The sequence below is a fragment of the Lepidothrix coronata genome, unplaced genomic scaffold, assembly GCF_001604755.1.
Source record: "Lepidothrix coronata isolate B3197 unplaced genomic scaffold, Lepidothrix_coronata-1.0 Scaffold25, whole genome shotgun sequence".
NCBI lineage: Eukaryota > Metazoa > Chordata > Aves > Passeriformes > Pipridae > Lepidothrix > Lepidothrix coronata.
In genome coordinates this window covers 4444803-4464181 of record NW_016690205.1, presented here as the reverse complement: position 1 = coordinate 4464181, position 19379 = coordinate 4444803, and the positions used below count along the sequence as shown (strand labels likewise).

The window sequence follows — 19379 nt, the reverse complement described above, 5'->3', positions numbered from 1 at the left end:
ACCTTGGAAGCTGGAATGGGGGGGGACCCGGAGCCCCCCAGCGCTGACTGCAAGGCTCAGCTGTTCCAGGGTGAGGAGCCTTGGGCAACGGGGTTCTCCTTGCCAAAACAACAAAAAAAATCACAATAACCGCCCCAAACCTCTTCAAAAATAAGGAGGGGGGGGGAAAGAAACCAACTCCTCTTTTTTTTTTCCCTTTTCTTTTTTTCCTTTTTTTTTTTTTCCTTTCCCCCCTAAGAAGCCGAGCCCCGCTCATCAGCAGCTGAGGCAGGAGCAGGAGGGGTTTTGGAGTTAACTGCATGCAGGAAATCTCTCACATCCTGAGTCCCGGCTCGCTCCTCTCTGTAACTGTATATTATGGGGCTGCTCTCCAGCCCCAGCTGATGAAAGTTTGTCTCCCTCAGTCTGGGCTGAGATGTCAGAGCGCCTCCAGGCCGAGCAGCCGCGCTCCCCCCGTGCGCTGCCCCCGGCCCGGCTCCCCGCGCTGCTGCCGCTGCTGCTGCTCAGCCTGCCCTGCCTGCCCTGCCTGCCCTGCCTGCCCTCGGCATTGCCCCGCGCCCGCGGTAAGTCAGCCCGGCACACGCGAGGCTTCTCCTGACGGCATTCCCAGCCCCGCGCTCCATTTTAACGGGATAAGGAGCGCGGGGATGGCTTTGGCGCGGTGATCCCCCCGCCGCGCTGCGGGACGCGCTGCGGGACTGGAGGGAGGGAGGGAGGGAGGTCCCGGCCGGGGACACGCGGAATTCCCGCTCCTCTATGCGGCTTCCCAGCTCTTCCCGGGAAGAGTCCCCGGCACTCCCAGCCCCGCCGGGTCCCTGGCCCCTGCACCCGCAACCCCCGCGTGGTCACATCCCCCGGTACCCCCCACCCCACCGGGTCCCATCCCCTGCGCCCCCAGCCCCGCGGGGTCCCATCCCTGGCACCCCCATACCCCAGCTGTGTATCCCAAACCTCCAGTGGTCCCATCCCTGGCACCCCCGGCCCCGCGGGGTCCCAACCCTGGCACCCCCATACCCCAGCTGCATATCCCAAACCCCGCGGGGCCCCAGCCCTGCACCCCCAGCCCCACCGGTCTCTGCGCCTGGGATGGAGGGGTGGTCCCGGCGACACCCCCGGTGTGTGTTGGGGGTGCCCTGTGGGGTCTCCCAGGTGGAAGTTTTGTCCCTCCATCTCCCCCCTCCACGCGTCCCCCTTCAAACAGCCCCCGGGACTGAATTCAGGCTCTGCAAGTATTGTCAGAGTTTGGACTCTGCTTCCAGCCGGGAAAAATTGCATGGAAAAGCCAAATAGTGATGGCAAAAGCGTCCTGGCTGGGGAAAAGTTTTCTCGCCGCTGTGTCCATTCAAAGGGAGCGCACGGCAGGGATCGGGGAGGATGTGTTGGGGCGCGGGCTCTGTGCTATCCGTGTTAGAGAAGCCTAGGAAAGTGACTTGTCTCTTCACTCTGCAAGTCTGGGGCTTATTCCGGAATCCCTGGAGGGCCCAGCCCTCTCCTGTTCCTTAAGCAGCAGCTGACAATGCATATTTTATGCGAGAGGAGGGGAGATTCTCCTGTGTAAATACATGTAACAGCGCTGAGGGGTGTGTGTGTCCCTGTGTGTTACTACAAACTCATCCTGGATCTTTTTTTTTTTTTTTTTCATTGTAACTTTAAACTCTGTAAATGTTTGCTTGCCTCCAAATGTCTTGACAGTGACTTTCACTGGGATTTTGGCTCTGGACTTGCTAAGAGAAAGACGGGAAGACATTTTAGCACATTGAAATCCCAGGGTGGGAAGGACAAGGTGATGAGTTTTATCAGGCACCTGGGATTTATGTTAATGAGTTAACAGGAGTTGCAGCTTTGCTTTGTCTTTGTGAGGGGTCTTAATTTCTCCTTGTCAATGCTTCTATTTACACCAAGTCAGTGTGTTTGGGATAAAGGCTGCAGAAAACCTCAGGTAGATGAGGAGAAATAGGTCCCCTGTGGCTGTTCCCTTTTCATGAATTGAGGGTGGGCTGATTTGAGTGGAGGCAGCACATACCCCTTCTCTGAGTGTGGGAGCCGCTGTGGCTGGACAGGCCCCTCCATGGTTTGGAGGTGCACTGGGACAGAGGATGAACAACTATACATGCATGAAAATTTGAGATAAGATGCTTCAAAGCAGTTGTCCTACAATAATTAGAAGGCAAACTTCAGGAGACTTGGCTCTAGCACACAGATAAGTGAAAAGACTCAGATAAGTGAAAAGACTCATAAGAGGGGGTGGAAATCCTGTTAAGTTGTGGCTTGGGACTCCTTGGGAATCAAGCTGGAGCTCTAAGATTACATTTTCACTGATGATTAAGCCCTGTATTAAGTTTGTGCCAGCTGTTTACGTCTATGGTGCCCATCTTTGGATGTCCAAGCTTGGGCACGGTGGTGCTTGATGCCCCTTGCAGCTCAGCTGCACTTTGGGTTTGCTTTGCTACATCTTCCCTACTCCTCTTCTTCCTGTAACATATCTATAACTTGCCCTTTTCCATCTGCAGCCAGTGTGCTCAGCTAGCATCCCCTCCTTAATTCCACTTTTTCCTGTGGAAGTAGAGAACAGCTTTAGCTTTGCCAGAGCATGTGCTGCTTTCTTGGTCGGGGAGGTGCTGAAAGTTGCAGCCGCGTGTTTCCGCGCCGGCCAAGCTGCCCGGTGACGAAAAGTCCTCTTAGCTGTGCTGGCACGAGTCTCACCAGGCGTTCTGGAGCTCTGCAACTTCTACCTCAGCTGGCTTTACTCCTCTGGGCATGGTGGGAGCGAGCTGAGGTGCTGCCAGGACATCCTAATTTTGACATAAACACGCGCTTAGTGATTAAGACAAATTTGAGTTACGATATGCCTTGAAAACGGGGTTTGAAATGTGGCAAGAGATGTGCACAGTGTGGGTCTGCCTGAGTAACAGCTCTAATATTAAACAGAAATTGTCAGCTTATGAGTTAGACAGCTTAAAAGTAGCCTTGCTGCTCTCTTTTAGTATATTTTCTTTTCAGTTTTTATGGGTTTACAACTGCCCTTCTAGTTTTCAGTGTTATTCTTGGTTGCTGGCTGAAGGACCTCATGGACAAAAAGGAAAACCAAGTGGAGTACTGGCCCCAAAAAGGCAAAATTAGCTTTGTCATCCTTCTGAAGGGGGATATATAGTAGAATAAGATCTAAGCTTTCATACTCAGTCAAATGACTTAAAATCTACACCTGTACAAGCTTTTTGTGGTCAAGGCCTTCCTGGATCTACATGGCAGACAAAGTGATGGTGTGTAAATATAAATTCAAAATTTTCTTTGTGTGTGTCAACTTTTAGATCTCTTTTAAATATTGGGTGCTAGCTGGGAAAACAGCAGGAAAATGAATCATAGAATGACAGAATCACAGAATGGTTTGGGTTGGAAGGGACCATAAGTTATGATCTTGTTCCACCCCTCTGCCATGGGCAGGGACACCTTCCACTAGCCCAGGTTGCTCTAAGCTCCATCCAAGCTGACCTTGGACAATTCCAAGGATGGGGCAGCCACAGCTTCTCCGGGCATGAAAAAATGAAAATCCTAAAACTGGAGCCCAAAATTCTTTACCTTCAACTAAAAAAAGTTTTGTGAAATATTTTATTTTTGTTACTGATTGCCACTGCATTGGGTATCATGAAAAGCAACTGCAGGGGAAGAAATCTTGCCTTGTCTCTCACTCTAAACCCGATTTCTACAGCTCACTGTGTGTTTTAGAGCTCACTTACAAACACTGTCTTCTTTCACACTGTTCCAGTGCTCCTGGCAGGTATTTCTGGTCTGTGTATAATCACCTCCTTGTCTGATGATTACCCCTATCAGGTCCCCTGCAGACAGCCTGGCATGAGCTGTCACTGTCCATGGGGCTCCACAGCTCCATGCCAAAATCCACCAGCAGAGGATATTATGCCCACTCTTAAAATCACGTTTGCATCATTAACTGCTGCTCGTTGGGAGCTCCCATGTTGTTCACTGGGGTTTTGTCAAGTGTCTCATCTCTTGCTTTTGTTGGAGTTTTTGGAAAACTCTCCGTCTCTTGATTGACAGGCTGTGTTTTGGGTGGCTTTTCGTCCTGCTTGCAGCACAGAGGCTGCCCCAGTGGAACTTCTCTAATGACACGAGTAACTGTAGCAGATCAGGGCTGTGTATCTGTTACTTCCACCAAGGTTGTCACTTGCTGCTGCTGATCATGAAATTCTGTTTTAAAAAGGCTTATTTGGTCCCCCACCAGCCTTGTTCAGACTTCACATATCCTCATCCTGACAGATTTACCACTAGTGTTTCTAACAGATCTCACATTGCCTGTGCAAACTGTCCAAAGAGTCCAGCTGAGCTTTGTTTTATTTTGTTAGTGTTCATGTACATCCTTTTGGGCAGCAGATTTGTGCTCCAGGGCTGTGGTGTTGCATGTGAATGATGCTCCACGAGCTGCATTGTCTGAATAACTGGACTAGCTGGGTGGGTTTTCTCTTGACTTTTGCTGTGAGAGTTGTTATAAACCAGGAACTGACATTTTTAGGGTGTTTGGAAATAGGTCTGAAGCACTGTTAGGTTGTACAACCAGGCTCTGCCAAAGCAGGCTCTCCCCAGCTCTGTGTCTCACACAGCATCCCAACCTGCTTAGGATGCCAAACTCTTCATGCTGTTCATGTTGGAGATATTTTTTATGTAATCCCTTTTTCCCATGGCTTTTCTTCCTCTACAACTTCTTGTGTTTTATTCTACCTGGTCTCAGATCTTGCTCTCCCTGTTGCATGCTGATTCTACTTGCATTTCAAGTAGCTTAGTAGCTTCTCAAATTTCTCCCAGGACAAAAGCACATCATCTCCACAATTCTGTAGGAATTCTCCACAAATCACACCTGCAGAGGCTTCTCTGAGGTTCTGCTGTCTTCCCAGGGCAAATCTACAACAAATTAAATTAAAAACAGGTTGAAGGAGGCTTGGAGCAACCTGGTCTAGTGGAAGGTGTCCCTGCCCGTGGCAGAGGGGGTGGAACTGGGTGGTCTCTGAGGTCCCTTTCAACTCATGAAGAGCCCATACCTTGAGTAGATCTGTTAGAGAGTTGCAGTTGATTCTTGATAGGACAGTGCAGCCCAAAAGGTCAATCCCTTTTGTTTCTGGCTAGCACAGAGCTAAGGGTTTAAATTGTCTTCATTTTGTATCTTTTTGATAAAAGGATCCCACTAACTGAGAAAAGGGATTGTTTCTTAGTAGACCCCTGCTCCAGAATGTCGACCCACCTCTTTTTAATGTCCTGCAAGAGTTTGAGGCCACGTGGGTATCAAGTATCATGCTGGCATTGGTGCTTCAGAGAGTGATTTGAACTTCTTCATCTAATCAGAAATGTTGATCCTCTGTTAAATCACTTCAGGTTGTGTCACTGATTTTTTTTTTTTTACACCCCATACAAATGAGTTTGCTGCTTTCCATGACTTGGAGTCAGGATGAGAAATATTTGGTTAGTTTGGGGGCGGGAGATTGTCCATTCACGAGGTCAACATGCTAAAACCATTCATTAGAAGAACAAACTCCTTCTTGTCCAAAATATATGATGTAATAAGGCAAGAAGTGAAATGTTTCATGGTGTGTTAGCTATGCTGGATAATACACATCCAGGCATAAAAAGCTGGATGCAGAATTTGGCACAAAAGAATCTTTAATTAGTTTATTTTGAAATATTTGTTAAGAGGAACTGTGTTAGTCCCTGGAAGTTTAGTCTAATAGTGTATGTCATATGCATTAAGTGAAAAACCTTCCTCTGACAATGGTGGAAGTTTACTGTTTTCTTGCTTTTTTTTTTTAAAATGTGTTCTAATTCTGAAAGCAGTTGGAAGATAAATAAACCTCATGTGTGACTGTTTACTTTTGTAAGAATATATTAGGATATAAACTTCATTGAATCCAAGTATTTATGGGATTGTTTTGATACAGTCATGTAAAAAAACCATTAAAAAATAAAAGATCTGGACTTTATCATAATGCTACATTTAAGAAAGTAAACATATGGGCCTGATCATGTGTAGGGCTGAGCATGACCAGGATTTCCATCCAGCAGCACTGTCTGTGTGCAGCAATGGTTCCTCACTGAAGGACCTCTATTAATTCAACAATTAGAACACTTGAGGAGGACTATTCAGCCCAGATTATTTAAATTTGTATTGCATTCCTTTTCTGCCATTGAGGGCACTGTGGGGACAGAGAGCTGAGAATAAAATGTGACCTCTGCAGTGCATAGGGAGAGAAATAGCATCTCCCTTCTTATCCATGTTCCTCTCTGAACTGAAGATCATACTCCTGTGTCCAGGTTCAAATCCACTCTTGCATTTTGACACAGGTTTCAAAGTGTGAGGTAAGCATTCCAAAAGAAGTAGGATTTATTTCTTCATCTATCGTGTCTTAAGTGAGGAACATGCATCCCATTGGAGAGACACTTTGGGTAAATGCTTGTGGCTGAGGGGAAATGCAGGGTCATTGCAGAAGAAATCACAGAATCACAGAGTGGTTTGGGTTGAAAGGGACCTTGAAGATCATCTCGTTCCACCCCCTGCCATGGGCAGGGACACCTTCCACTAGCCCAGGTTGCTCCAAGCCCCATCCCACCTGACCTTGGACACTTCCAGGGATGGGGCAGCCACAGCTTCTCTGGGCAACCTGTGCCAGGGCCTCACCACCCTCACAGGGAAGGATTTCTTCCCAATATCTTCTCTAAGTCTCTCCTCTTTTAGTTTAAATCTTCAGTCATCAGAAAGAAGGAGTTTACCTTGTGTGGTCTACATTCCTTGTCTGTGTGTGTGATCCTCAGTTGGAATTAATTGTCTCAGCTCCATGGATCCTTTGTACAACCTGATGCTGATGTTCTGTGCTATCATTTAAGGTCTGTTTTGCACCGTCAGAGGATGTGTAGGCAAGATGAGCAAAGCTGTGTTGGTGACCTGGGAAGGCATCCTGCCCTGAGGAAACCATAAAAGCAAATGTTCATTACTCCTGTAGCTCATCTCCTGAAAGAATGTGGGAAAATCAGGAGTTATGGACCGATCCAGTGCTTATGCTGACACTTGCTGTAAGGGCACACACATAAACCTGAGCAGGATAGGTGGCTTCAAGAACATTAAGTAACTCTAAGTTTTCTTTTCATTCATGTTCTAAAGACCAGAAGAGAGACTTCAGTGACAGTTTATGTTAGTACAAGTGCAGTTAATTTTTCTCTTTCTGCTGCTGTGTAATGTGAGTAGCAGGTATTCCCATACAAACAAAAACTCCTGATGGATGTAAACTCCCCAGCCCAGTAGCTCGTTTTCTAGGCTTGGGAAAGAACTACAAATCACTTCCCATGCATTCTTACCTAAATTAATACAGAAATTCACTTCAGCTGGATTTGCTGTGTTTTCAGTGTGATTTCCCAGAGAAATCTGAATGAATGATTTGTGTGCCTGTGACGAGCACAACTCCAACTCCCACTCAGTGGTGCGTTTCACTGATGATTGTATCCAGGGAGGAACATCCCTCAATTCAGCTGTGCTGAGGGTTCCTTATACTCGGTGAGGGAGGCCAGTAAATCACTGGAGAGAAGGATTGTACTGTACCTTTTGAAAGACCAGGAGGAAATTGTGTTTTGGAGAATGATTTGAACTTCATTCAGTGAAAGTAGCCTTTCATGAGGGTTTGGAGGGGAGGAGCTGGGGAGGAATGCTGGATCTGGATTTTCACATAATTATCTGGACTCACTGCTGAAAAGTGAATATATATGTAGTGCCTTTGCCATTGGAACACTAGGGATTAGTTGTGCCTGTGCTTGTAAAGCAGAGGTTATTATTTCTCCTCTTCAGTAAGTGCTTTAGGTAGGTGCTGCCTCGTTGGAACTGAGGGCTGAGTTCATAATCAGAATAAGAATCTGTGGGACTGGGATCATTTGGGGAAGGAGCAGCACTTTAGGAAAAAGCGGATGTGCCCCAGTAGCACCTATGTTGAGGTGATGCAAAGATGGGGCATCCTTCACTATGGCACGCTGGAAATAGCTGTGGGAAAGCACTGAACAACCTTTGATGATTTTTATCCATTGTTAGTCCTTTCCTGCTTGTTTTTACAAGAAGGAATGGCTGGGAAAACGGACATGGTGTGCATCAGGACTTGGAAAAGCAGCAGCTTAAAACAGGATTTTGCAGCAAGAGGACAGAAGTTGTCCTAAGCTGTTGTGTCACGTACTTTCCAAAGCTACTTTGGGTTTGAGTCTTGCATTTATAACTTGCTCTCTTTTGTGAACTCCAAGCACCGAGCTCTGCCTTGGAGGGAACCTCTCTCTACCCCCCCATCACCCGGTGTGCTGAAATGCCCTTTGGTTCAGGGCTCTGCTGCTTTATTTCTCTCATATTTTGAAGTGTTCTCTTCTAGGAAAAAAAAATACAACTCTGTCTTTGGACTGGTTCTGAATAGTAATTCTTCAGTCAAACATAACAGCATCACAAATGAGGCTGGACAGCTGTTTCCCAAATATAGTCTCTGTATATATTCTATACACATAATAAAGCTGGGTTTGGGCTATTTGAAATGTTCTGCAGTCTCCCTGCCCCCTCCTGCAGTCAATGGCAAATGTTGTTCTCAAAACTCCACTTGTCACATTTTGTTCTTGAGAACAGGGAGGATATTGAGATATATACTGGCTTCTTTCCTTGAGTGCATTTCAATATGTATTTTGTATAATGAGAGCCCAAATCCTTCTCACATTACTTATGCTTTAATCACACTGTGCTCTCCCAAGATTGCTCTAATCGCATTTGCATCAGCAGGAGGAACTCTCTGTGATGAGCAATATTTCATCTGCAAACAGAGGAGACAGATCTCAGGCTCATAAGGAGGAAGGAACCGGCTGTCCTGGATTTGTAGCAGCACAGCTCTCCAGCAAGGGGTGGTGTAGCATCCTGATTTGAGAAATATTCAGGAATTAGAAGGAACAAAAGCTGGTTTTACATACTTTTTTTTTTTTTTTCCTTCTTTTCTGAGGACCTGTCAAGTGTGATAGTTCCCTTTTAATTTTCTGGTAAATGGCTTTTTGGCATGTGTTAGCTGCCGAGAAGAGCTCTGGTGCCTGGTGCAGCAGACATCATTTTGTACTTCAGCCATGACATTACTCTATATGAGAACTGAAAAGTTATATAGATATTACACCAATATATAAACCATGTGTGTTAGAAAGACAAGTTCAGTTTTGAAATATTTGCCTTAGCTATGCTTTTCACTTTCAATCTGTGCCAAACATGTGCTTGAATGACTGATGGAGTCATATGGTTCCCTGAATAAAGCACTTTATTGTGCGCAGACTTAGAGCCTTCCAACAGTTGTATTACAGAAGCTTGAAGATTAAGATGATCCAACTGCTTAGGGGGTATGTTCCACAATGAGCATTTTAGTTTGTCTTTTTTTCCCCTCCCTCTCTATTTTCTCCCTGATATGTGTCGTTAGTTTGTTCAGCTGGGCGCACAGTGACACCGACCACGGAGAATTTGGTGGAGAACAGCAAGTTACCTTCAAACTGAAGCTTTCCCTCCCATGTCCCTGTTAAAATGTTGAACACATGACTTATTCCATGGAGTTTATGGGATTTCAAGGGGGAGGGGTGGGAGGGCTGTTCCCTGTCGCCGATTATTTCATCGGCAGAACTCGATTTAGGAAGGGAATAACTCAATGCAAGAACAAGTGATGACAGGAGATAGTTCTCAGAATTACGAACCTGAAATATTAAAAAGCGTGTTTTTAATGCTGTTCAGTTAATGGGGATCAGTGGGCCTCAAACCCCTGTTTCTCATCTGAGCAGTTGGTGATCATGGAACTGCTTGGAGCGGAAGATCCGTGGACGTGTCACGGAGCCGTACGTGGAGCACTTCAACATTGACAGACCTGTCAGGCTGGAGGGAGGATCTTTTTCCATTAGAAGCCAAAAGAACAGAAAATTAAATTCAGAAATGCATGGAGTCGTCCTGCTGCTGCCTCTCCTCAGGCTCATCAGAGACCTTTTGCTGAGTTTTCATGTTTTAAGACTTTTTGTACGCGAGTAGTAATTTTGCCACGTGAAGGAAAAGAGGAGATTCAAGCTCAAGAAGATCCATGGGATTAGTTGCTTTCCAAAAGTTACTTGTGCTTAAATGCTGGAGCTCTTAGGTTTGGGAATGTGGGGAGAAAGGAGAAAACAAGTAAAACTTTGTGTTTAGTTAGGTGGTTTGCCTTTCTTTCCTTTTTTTTAAAAATAGTTATTTTGCAGGCAGACCATGAAAGGACTAATTCTACCAGATTTTGTAAAGAGACTCAATGCACTGCTTAGGTGAGCAAAGTTCAGCTGGAAAAATAATTTAGGATTTTAAACTAATAAAAATTTTACTTCAAAAGATAAGATTTCTACTTTATGCATAAAAGCCCAGGCTTTTGTGCTTACATACGTAGAGGAGGGCAGAGCCTGGCATGTTATGTGCTGCCTTTTATAAAGCTGCATAAGTGCTGTAAGTGGGATAATGGGAGCACCTTATCAATGTGGTGGAGTTTCTGATTTTGTCCTTTCTTTTGAGAGGGTGTCTGTTCTCAACTGCTGATTAGTGTAAAATTCAAGCTATTGCTTAGTTGACCCTATGAAAGTTATTGGGCTTCCTTTCTTTAACCATTATGTACTAGAAATCTTGTACAGTTTATTTTGCAGCATTTTCACATTTATTATCAGATATAAATTTTTTTTTGTTTACATTTTTGTTATATTAATGCCTAGACAAGGTGTGGCTGCCCCATCCCTGGAAGTGTCCAAGGCCAGGTTGGACGGATCTTGGAGCAACCTGGGCTAGTGGAAGGTGTCTCTGCCCATGGCAGGGATTGGACTAGATGGTCTTTAAGGTCCCTTCCAACCCAAACCATTCTGTGATTCCATGATTTTATTAAGCACCAATTTATTTTTCCTGTCTCAGACAGAACGGGTACCATTCTAGGAGGTGGTTTCAGCAAGACCTGTGCCTGGATAATGTTTAACTTGGGTGATGTTTAGGCTTTTGCTGGAAGATGGAGTGAAATAGAGGACTGGAATCACACATCCCCACGCCTTGGCCACATAGTTGGATAGTTGACACTTTTTCTTTTTTTTTGGCATGATATAGTCTGAGCCTTAATGTTAACAATTTCCATTTAAAGCAAGTAGATTTTGAATTTTTTTTTTTCTTTGATGCACAAGAGCTGGATGTGATCCTCTGTGCTCAGAAGTTCTATATTGGAATCCTATCTTGCTTTATGTATGGGTAGTTTATACTCTTGTCACCTATAAATGTATCAGTACTGGCAAGACAAATACCAAGCGGTATAGAAAGCTAAAGGACAATCATGGATCCTGTCATCTTTGGTTTTTTAGATTATATAAAGTAATTATTTTAGTTCCCTTCTTGAAATTCAGTCTTTCCACTTCCTTGCTTGCCCTGGCAGCCTTTCCAATCCACCAGCTCCAGGCTCAGTTAATCTTCTGTGAATGCAGGTGAGGAGAAATGCCCACAACATTCCACATGTGCTGCTATTGCCAAATCCCAGGAGTAACTTGGATATCTGATATTCCCTGATGTACCTCTTTTGATGCAGCGTTATCGATGTTTTGCTGAAGAGCATGTGTGGGTCATTCTGGTGTCACTTGCCTTTGAAGATTAATGGTAAGAGCAGGAAACTTAATGGTCCCTAAGGGTACAACCCTCCATCCTCTACTGCTTGGTTTCAACCCTTTGCTCCAGCCTGCAAGTTATTGGATTCTCTTGTAATATTCCTGTCCTTCTCTGTGCAGATATTATGTCCTAACTTGGAGCACTGGGTTTGAGGACACCTGTGCACACTGAATAAGGCTGCTGGTGAAAATACTGGGATTAATCCTAATATATTTTTTTACTGAACCTTGGTAGAAACTTTCCCTTGCCTGGTTGGTTAGTGATGTGCTGGTGGATAGACTGCTCTTCTTACCCTGTTTCACCTCCTTCTTAAATATCCTAAGTTCACCTCCATTTTGAAGAGCAATACTCGGTCCTCCTCTCTCAGGGTGTAAGCTTGGTAATTTGAGATTAAAAAGCTCTATTTTGAGTCTGGAAGTGGTAGAAGAATCATCCCAAATGAGAGAAAAGTGACTGATGGGGGGGATAAAGCTCTTTGCCAACTGATGGGCATCACTGTTGGCAGTGGTGGCTCTGTTGAGATTCCTGCATAGCTTTTTGGGGCTGGGGGCAGAGAGCAGAGCCGAGGTATCCCAAGTCACAGGGGAAGCTGTCTGGGAGCAGAGCCTGTGGGGATGGCTCAGTACCACAAAACCAATGGCCAATGGTTGAGGGAGTGCTGGGAGCAGCCATGTGTAAATCCCTTCCTCCATAGCCAGGAATGACCCATCCAGGTCATGGATCCCATTAACTAAGCTGAGGAAGCTGAAGAAAATGAGGAAGGAAATGGATAAAGTACATCCTTCCTGACTTGCAGGGTATTGCCAAAGCTCTGTAGTACAGAGCACTGCCCTTGGCTGTTCTTGGTTTGCTGAAAAGATTGCCCTGTGCTATTTTTCTTTTCTATCCTGAGATCATTCCGATGCATTGGTGTTTTGTTGCACAGAAAAATGTTGATACACTGTGACTTACAATTCTGAGCCCATTCATGATAGAAGAGTTAACACAAGGATAATTCAATTTCATTTAGCCTTTTTTATTCTCCCTCTTCTGTTATTTTAATAACTCAGTAGCAAGTGCAGTGGGTGACATGAGGGGTGTCTGGGCACAGTGTGGTGGGGAAAGGGTTCCAGGTTGGGATAGAGATGGGCACCCCCCAGCATCACTGGGGCCCTGGCTGGGCTTTCTTGGGGTTCTGGGAATGTGAGAGTCCTTGAGTGCCTCATGACTGATGCTCCTATGAAGAAAGGCTGAGAGTTGGGATTGTTCAGCCTGGAGAAGAGAAGGCTTCAGGGAGACCTTAGAGCCCCTTCCAGTGCCTAAAGGGGCTCCAGGAGAGGTGGAGAGGGACTTAGGACAAGGGATGGAGGGACAGGACAAGGGAGAATGGCTTCCCACTACCAGAGGGCAGGGTTAGATGGGATATTGAGAAAGAATTGTTGGCTATGAGGGTGGTGAGGCCCTGGCACAGGTTGCCCAGAGAAGCTGTGGCTTCCCCATCCCTGAAAGTGTCCAAAGTCAGGTTGGACAGGGCTTGGAGCAACCTGGGCTAGTGGAAGTTGTCCCTGCCCATGGCAGGGGGTGGAAGTGGATGGGCTTTAATGTCCCTTCCATCTCAAACTATTCTGTGATTCCGTTAATCATATTATTGTGTGTGGGCCAAGATGTGTGGATGGGACTCCCAGAACGTGCACATCCACAATGGGAAGGAAGCACAGCATCATAATTAACTTTACTGTAAATCTGTGTGGTAACAGATGGATGGTGTTTATAAACCACCCCAGGTCTGACTCTTCTCCTGCACTGTGCCAGGGGAGCACAACCAGCACTGCCAGGATGGTTGGGACATGCATTTGGTGGGACACATTCTATTTTTCCTTCCACTTAATCCCATTTTATCCAGAACCACTCAGCATTGGCAGCATTCACCTCTCTGTTTATCATAAGGACAAATAAATTGCACTGCCTCACTAAAAGCTTATTAATTTTAAGTAAATGCAAATCTGGAGTGTGTCTGGGCTTCTTCAGTAGGCAGAGGCCGGTGAGCAGAGATGTCATGTCACGTGCTCAGAGTTTCTTTTGCCCAGAGCTCAGAGGAACTGAAATACAAAGCAAAAAGATGAAAACTGTTCTTTAACTTCTTTGCCAATAAGTCCTTGTATGATACCGTGCAAAGAAGAAAAGTTGTAGAAGTACATGAGAGATGAAAAATATTTAAGCCCCGCAAAAAGTCACTGACAGGTAACAACTTCTTATCTCGCTATTTGTACAAAGTAGCTTTTATATTAGTGGGGGAAAAAAAAAGAATAAAGGACGCTGCATCAGCTTGTGGGCTGCTTGTGGATCAAAAGAGTTACCTTCAGTGCAGGCTGAAAATAGAAAACAGATAGACACAACTGTGAAGGTTTTCATGTGAAAAAGGGGGAGACGAGCCTGAGTCAGGGAGGACTGGACAGAATTTCACTGAAATGGAAAATAAGTAGGTGAGTAAGTAGGTACATGTGACACAAAAGATAGGAAACCTGGGTCTAATAAAATTTTCTGGTACTGCAGATGGCCTGGTTTTTCTTCTCCTCTCATGACACGTTACCGAAATTTCAATTCTCTGATTTCAATTATTGCACTATTTATGCTGCTGTAGTATCAAGAGTCCCCATGGAGAAGAGGCCTCATTATTAATGTAACACAAACAACTCTAATGGTTCCAGCTTCAAAGAAATCCTAATGAAAATGGGGAAGGGAGATGGAAGTGGCAGAGAGGAAATACTGGCATGTCTGTGTGCATGAGGAACTGCAGCCCTGGGAGCTCAGGGGATGTGATGGAGGTGATGGAAACCCTTCCTTAGCACAGGTGTCCTCTCCCATCCCATCGTGCTCCTCTCCTGGTGCCCCTTGGGTGCTCCCTGGGAGGGCTGGGCTTACATTCAGGGACGGGTGGCCCAAAATCAATAGAAGAACTGAGTTTTGTTCAGCCACTGTGTGAGAGATTGGGTAAAACATCCCTCCCTGGGATAAATTCTTTGGCGTTTCCGGCCTTGTCTGAGGTGAGGGCTGTGCACGCTGAAGGTTCTCTGAGGTTGCCAGCAGCTATCCCCCCTTTGTACCTACCCATTTTTGTCCCATTTTTTCAAAGTTTTCTGCACACTTCAACTTCTATGTCTATTTTTTTTTTGGCCTGTCTTTCTTCTGGTTGTTTTTTTTGATATTTTTTCCTCCTGATTTAGAATCTTCCTCTACCCATGTCTGTGTCCCGCTGTTTGGTTAGGCTCAGTGGCCTGTCAGACCTTTTCCACTCATGGATAAGTGTGGGTCACTCTTTGTTGGCTGTGATCCCTTATTTTCTGGGCTGTGTTCACTGAAGCTTTGCAATCAGGCTGCAGAATCCTATTTAAAAATTTTACCTTTTTACCTGCTCTGTACTTTTGTATTTAAAGCCCGATCTAGAGTTTATTTATCAATTAAACAGTTCTCTTCATTTTGTAACCTTTCAGAAATACTCGTAGCCCACGAACATAATCAACTTACCTTAGCAAAACATTGTTATTTGATTTACAAAAGAAACCACCCTGTGCATATATCACACTGAGGGCAGCTGGGAGTTAAGCAAGTGCATAACTTTAAGCCTGTGCCCAACTGCTCTCCAGAATGAGGCCCAGGACTGGGCTGCAGTGCTTCCTCTGCCTTCCGCAGGAAGCTGTGATTTTTATCACACCCAATAATTTAAATAAAAACATTCAGATAAGCAGCCAAATATCTGGTTGAAGGAAAGCAACTAGACAGAAATTGATCTTGTGTTTTATAAATGCTGTGGCTTCAGAGGAGTTTGCGAGCCCTAAAGCTTGTCTGCTTTGTTTCCCCCAAATAAATTATCTTTTCCAATAAAGATATAACTGCTGCCCATAAACCTGTCTTGATGTCTGTCTCCAGACTATCAACACTTCTGCACAATGCATGTTTTCAGCATGCAGATAAATAACCATGTGTGTAAGATTAAATTTGCTTATTGTAACCTTCCTTTGTTATGCACCACAAGCATCCCTTTATCGGGATGGAAGAGAAGGAGGAGTGGCAAAATTGAACCACACTTTGTGTGGATTTTCTTCCCTTATCCCGTGATATTTTTATAGCTGTTGCACTTTTGGACTGTGCTGCCTATTTAGGGAATAACACATCTGTGCACAAATGCTGATCCCTCCCCTTTTCTTCAGTTTTGGGTGATGCTGTGAAGTTAATGCTTTGCAGAATTAATAAAAAAGGCAACTTGCACATGTAGGAGTAGCAGAAAGACTTTGATGCTTCCTGGTATCTCACTGCAGCCTCATGGGCTCAGACTACGTGGAAGCCACGCAAACATGGGAGGATAAGGATCCCTGTAGGGCTTCTTAAAATTTAGATCTCATGAAGCTTTTAGAATGCAAATCCTACAAAATAATAGAAGGGCCTGAGTCATTTAATTCCTATAGTTGAGTCTGCTCTAGTGAGCCAAGAAAAAGGGAGATCGGGGCTAGAGCCAAACTTTTCTCATTTCGCTGAGATAAGCTTCATAAATTTCTGTTCTGTGCAGGGAACTTCATGCCTGATAATGAGAATAAAGGGTTTCAGGTTCTGTCTAGACCCTCTTTGGCAGAAGAGATGGTATCTCAAATGCCTCCATGGGGGTGAACCCAATCATGGGCCAGGTTTGGACCATCCCTTCCAAGGACTAGCGCTGTGTCCTTCCTCCCAGACCCCTGTCACTTGGGCTTGGGCTGTTCTGAGGGGGTGCAACAGCCATGTATGACAAGCAACTTTCCTCTCTCCAATATTCTTTATCTTTTTATCTTGGTAGTTTTTTGGTTTTTTTTTTGGTTTTAGGCAAAGTGCCATATTTTTGAAAGCATATCAGGAAATACCCAACTTGCCTTCCTCTCACGTTGGCTTCACTGTAAGGACTGCACAGATGTTTTTAAGCTAGTTCTAGCAGTTATTTAGTTGAGGTAATTCTGCTCAAAATACAACTCTTGATCCTCAGAGTGTGTTAGGTGAGCACAGAGGGTGGGTCAGGTGGCTGGGATGGCAGCACTGAGCACTGGGCCGTGTGGGCAGGTCTGACCCTACAGCTCTCCTCTCTCTGCCATACCTGGTTCAGCCCTGGACATGATTTAGCTGCCAAAACTCTGCCCTGTCATCTTTCCTCTGTACCTTGTAGCTCAAAGGGGATGGGGAAAGGAGGAGGAGGGGTAACACTGGCCTTTCTCCACCTTAGTGCAGGATGAACACATTTCTAGAGCAGCTGTGAAGACTCAGGTCTCATCCTCATCCAAGTGCACCAGAGGGGCCAGTGTGATGGTCAGTCAAGAGTGTGGCAAACCCTGCCAGTGTTTGGACTGTCCCATGGCACCTGGAAGCCATCCCTATCTTCCCTTTAAGATTTATTCTCAATACCTTTTCCAGCTCTTGTACTGTGATACTGGTTTTAAGGCTCTGCTTTGACAGGTACATTGACATTAGTGTGTTTAGGGAGGGGGAAAACCCTTGATAAATGTTGCATGCAAATAGCTTTTTGACCTGGTAGGATGAGTTGAAGTCATCTGTCTGTGTAGGAGTAGAGTGTTATTTCAATGAGAGTTTATATTCACTTCCAGGCTTTTTTTTCCCCCACTAATGAGAATGTGTACTTTGATCTTTTTCTCTTTGTGCCCTGGTATCTTTACTCCTTATGTACAGTCTTAGCCCTCTGCTGCCACAGAAGGACACCATCTAATCAACCTCCAACTTCTCTCCCTGAAGCCCAGCTCTCTTCAAAATTTGTGTAGGTTTTGATGCTGACAGCATGACCCCACAGTGTTTTAATGTTTAATTCTTTCCTGAATTATTTCCTTTTCAAATGTGCTGCCAGGTCCCTTAAATAACAAGGTTCAGGTTGTCAGATGCTCTTTGTGACTAACCTGAAGTGCTTCTCTCTCTCCTTAGGTGAGAATGTGGACAGCAAATTGGAGTCCTCAAGAGAGCAGATGTCAAAGGACCAGTCAAAAGATTATGAGATAACAATTCCCTTCCTTTTGAATGGAGAACAGTGGAGACCAGTAAATGACATTTATTCAAAGGTTAGTCTTCATTTTGCCTACTATTTTATTCTAAGGTATGTAACAACTTAAAGGCTTTTGGGGGGAATTAAATGCACTTTCTTCATCATAGATTGATCTTATCATATAGGTTGATCATATAGGTTATAGAGTGGTTTTTATATTTTTGCTGTATATCTAAAATTGTTACTTATCTAATTTAAGAAATGGATAAGGTGTTTGGTTAAAATTAATAGCTTTTTCCTGCAGGGGACATTCTTCTTTCTTATGGCAGAAGTGGAAGCTTAAAGTGAAATGATAATAATTTCATTGCTTGAGATTATATCATGAAAGAGCAAAACAGCCCCAAAATTGAGGGGCAAACACAACAAACACGTTTGTTTGAGTAAATAGAGTCTGACAGCAAGAGCTTTAAGGAACAGTGTAAATAATGTTGCTGTGCTGTCTGCAGCCTGAGGCATTACCTGGAGATAATTACCAGTTATGGGAGACAGCTCCCAAATTCCATCCCATGTGCTGGGTTGGGAGTCAGGAGTGACTCTCCCTTCACACTCTGCTTTCCCCCTTCCTAACAAGGGATAATCTGCCTCTGGCTCTGACCAAACAGATTGTTTCCCCTTCTTGACAGGCCCTGATAAGCTTTCCCCCTTTTTCCCCCTCAGACATTGGCAGATTGTATGTGTAGCTGCTTTTAGGAGAAAAGGGCTGGTTTTTGTCTCCTTGGTCTCCTCCTTGAATCATGAAGACAGTTTGTTGTTTATTATCACCAAAACTGTCATGGGAATCTCTTACCCAAACTTTTAACTCAGGTCCAGTTTGGGGTACAGCTCACTTCTTATGTTCTTCTTTTAATTATCAGAATGAGGAGAAAAAAAAGTTAAATTTTTAAAGAGTTAAAAAAAAAAGGGAAAAAACCCAGGCAAAAACCATCACACAAAAAGAGTGCAAAGAGGCCAGAGAGCCCATTAGAAACAGCTTTCACTACTGGATTGGGAAAGTGTTTCATGGAGAAATCCTACTTTACTGCCACTGCTTGCAGGGCAAGGCTTTGAGTCACATTGCTGATTGACAGAAGTAGGTGTGAAAAGGTATTTCAAAACAGGGGCTCTGAGTTTCAAAAATCTTGTCTGGATTAAAATTTTGTTTTCTTTTTCCCTTCCTAAATAGGAAAGAAGGGCCAGTCCCAGCTTTGAATCTCCGCAGTGGTGAAAGGGATATCACAGTGGGTGTATAGGGGCTTATCTTGGAGAGATAACACAGATGGCTTGGTCCTGGATGTATGTGCAACTCTATTTTTAGATAATTTAATTAGAAACAGGCGTTCTCCATAGATATAGAGGCCTTTTAGCTACTCACTATAGCTTTCTGAGAGAGTTACAACAGAATATCTTTATGTGAGCAATGATAATGTGATTTATATTGTTAATTTGTTTCCCAGGATTACTTTCAGTTTAAGATGAACATTAGAAAAGATTTGTGGCTTGGTAGAAAGATCCACGTGCTGTCTCAGCACTTTTTTTCCCCTTTGAATGCTTCTTTTCCATGGAAACATAAATTAAATACACAAAAGTGCACATCAGGCTGTGGGAAGAACAACAGCTTTAAACTGGTAGAGAAGAGTAATGGATAGCTTGTCACATAAATATTGATCAAAA

General features: G+C 44.5%; 1 protein-coding gene across 2 annotated transcripts in view; it reads left to right on the top strand.

The window, feature by feature from the left end:
* The first annotated feature begins 357 nt into the window (after window positions 1-357).
* ADAM12 (ADAM metallopeptidase domain 12) overlaps window positions 358-19379 on the top strand; it is a 182026-nt gene continuing 163004 nt past the window's right edge. For both annotated transcript variants that reach the window (XM_017809137.1, XM_017809136.1), the window contains exons 1-2: window positions 358-563; window positions 17612-17745. In XM_017809137.1, coding sequence (XP_017664626.1) covers window positions 416-563; window positions 17612-17745 — 282 coding nt within the window. In that variant the 5' untranslated portion in view covers window positions 358-415. The remainder of the gene's footprint in view (window positions 564-17611; window positions 17746-19379) is intronic.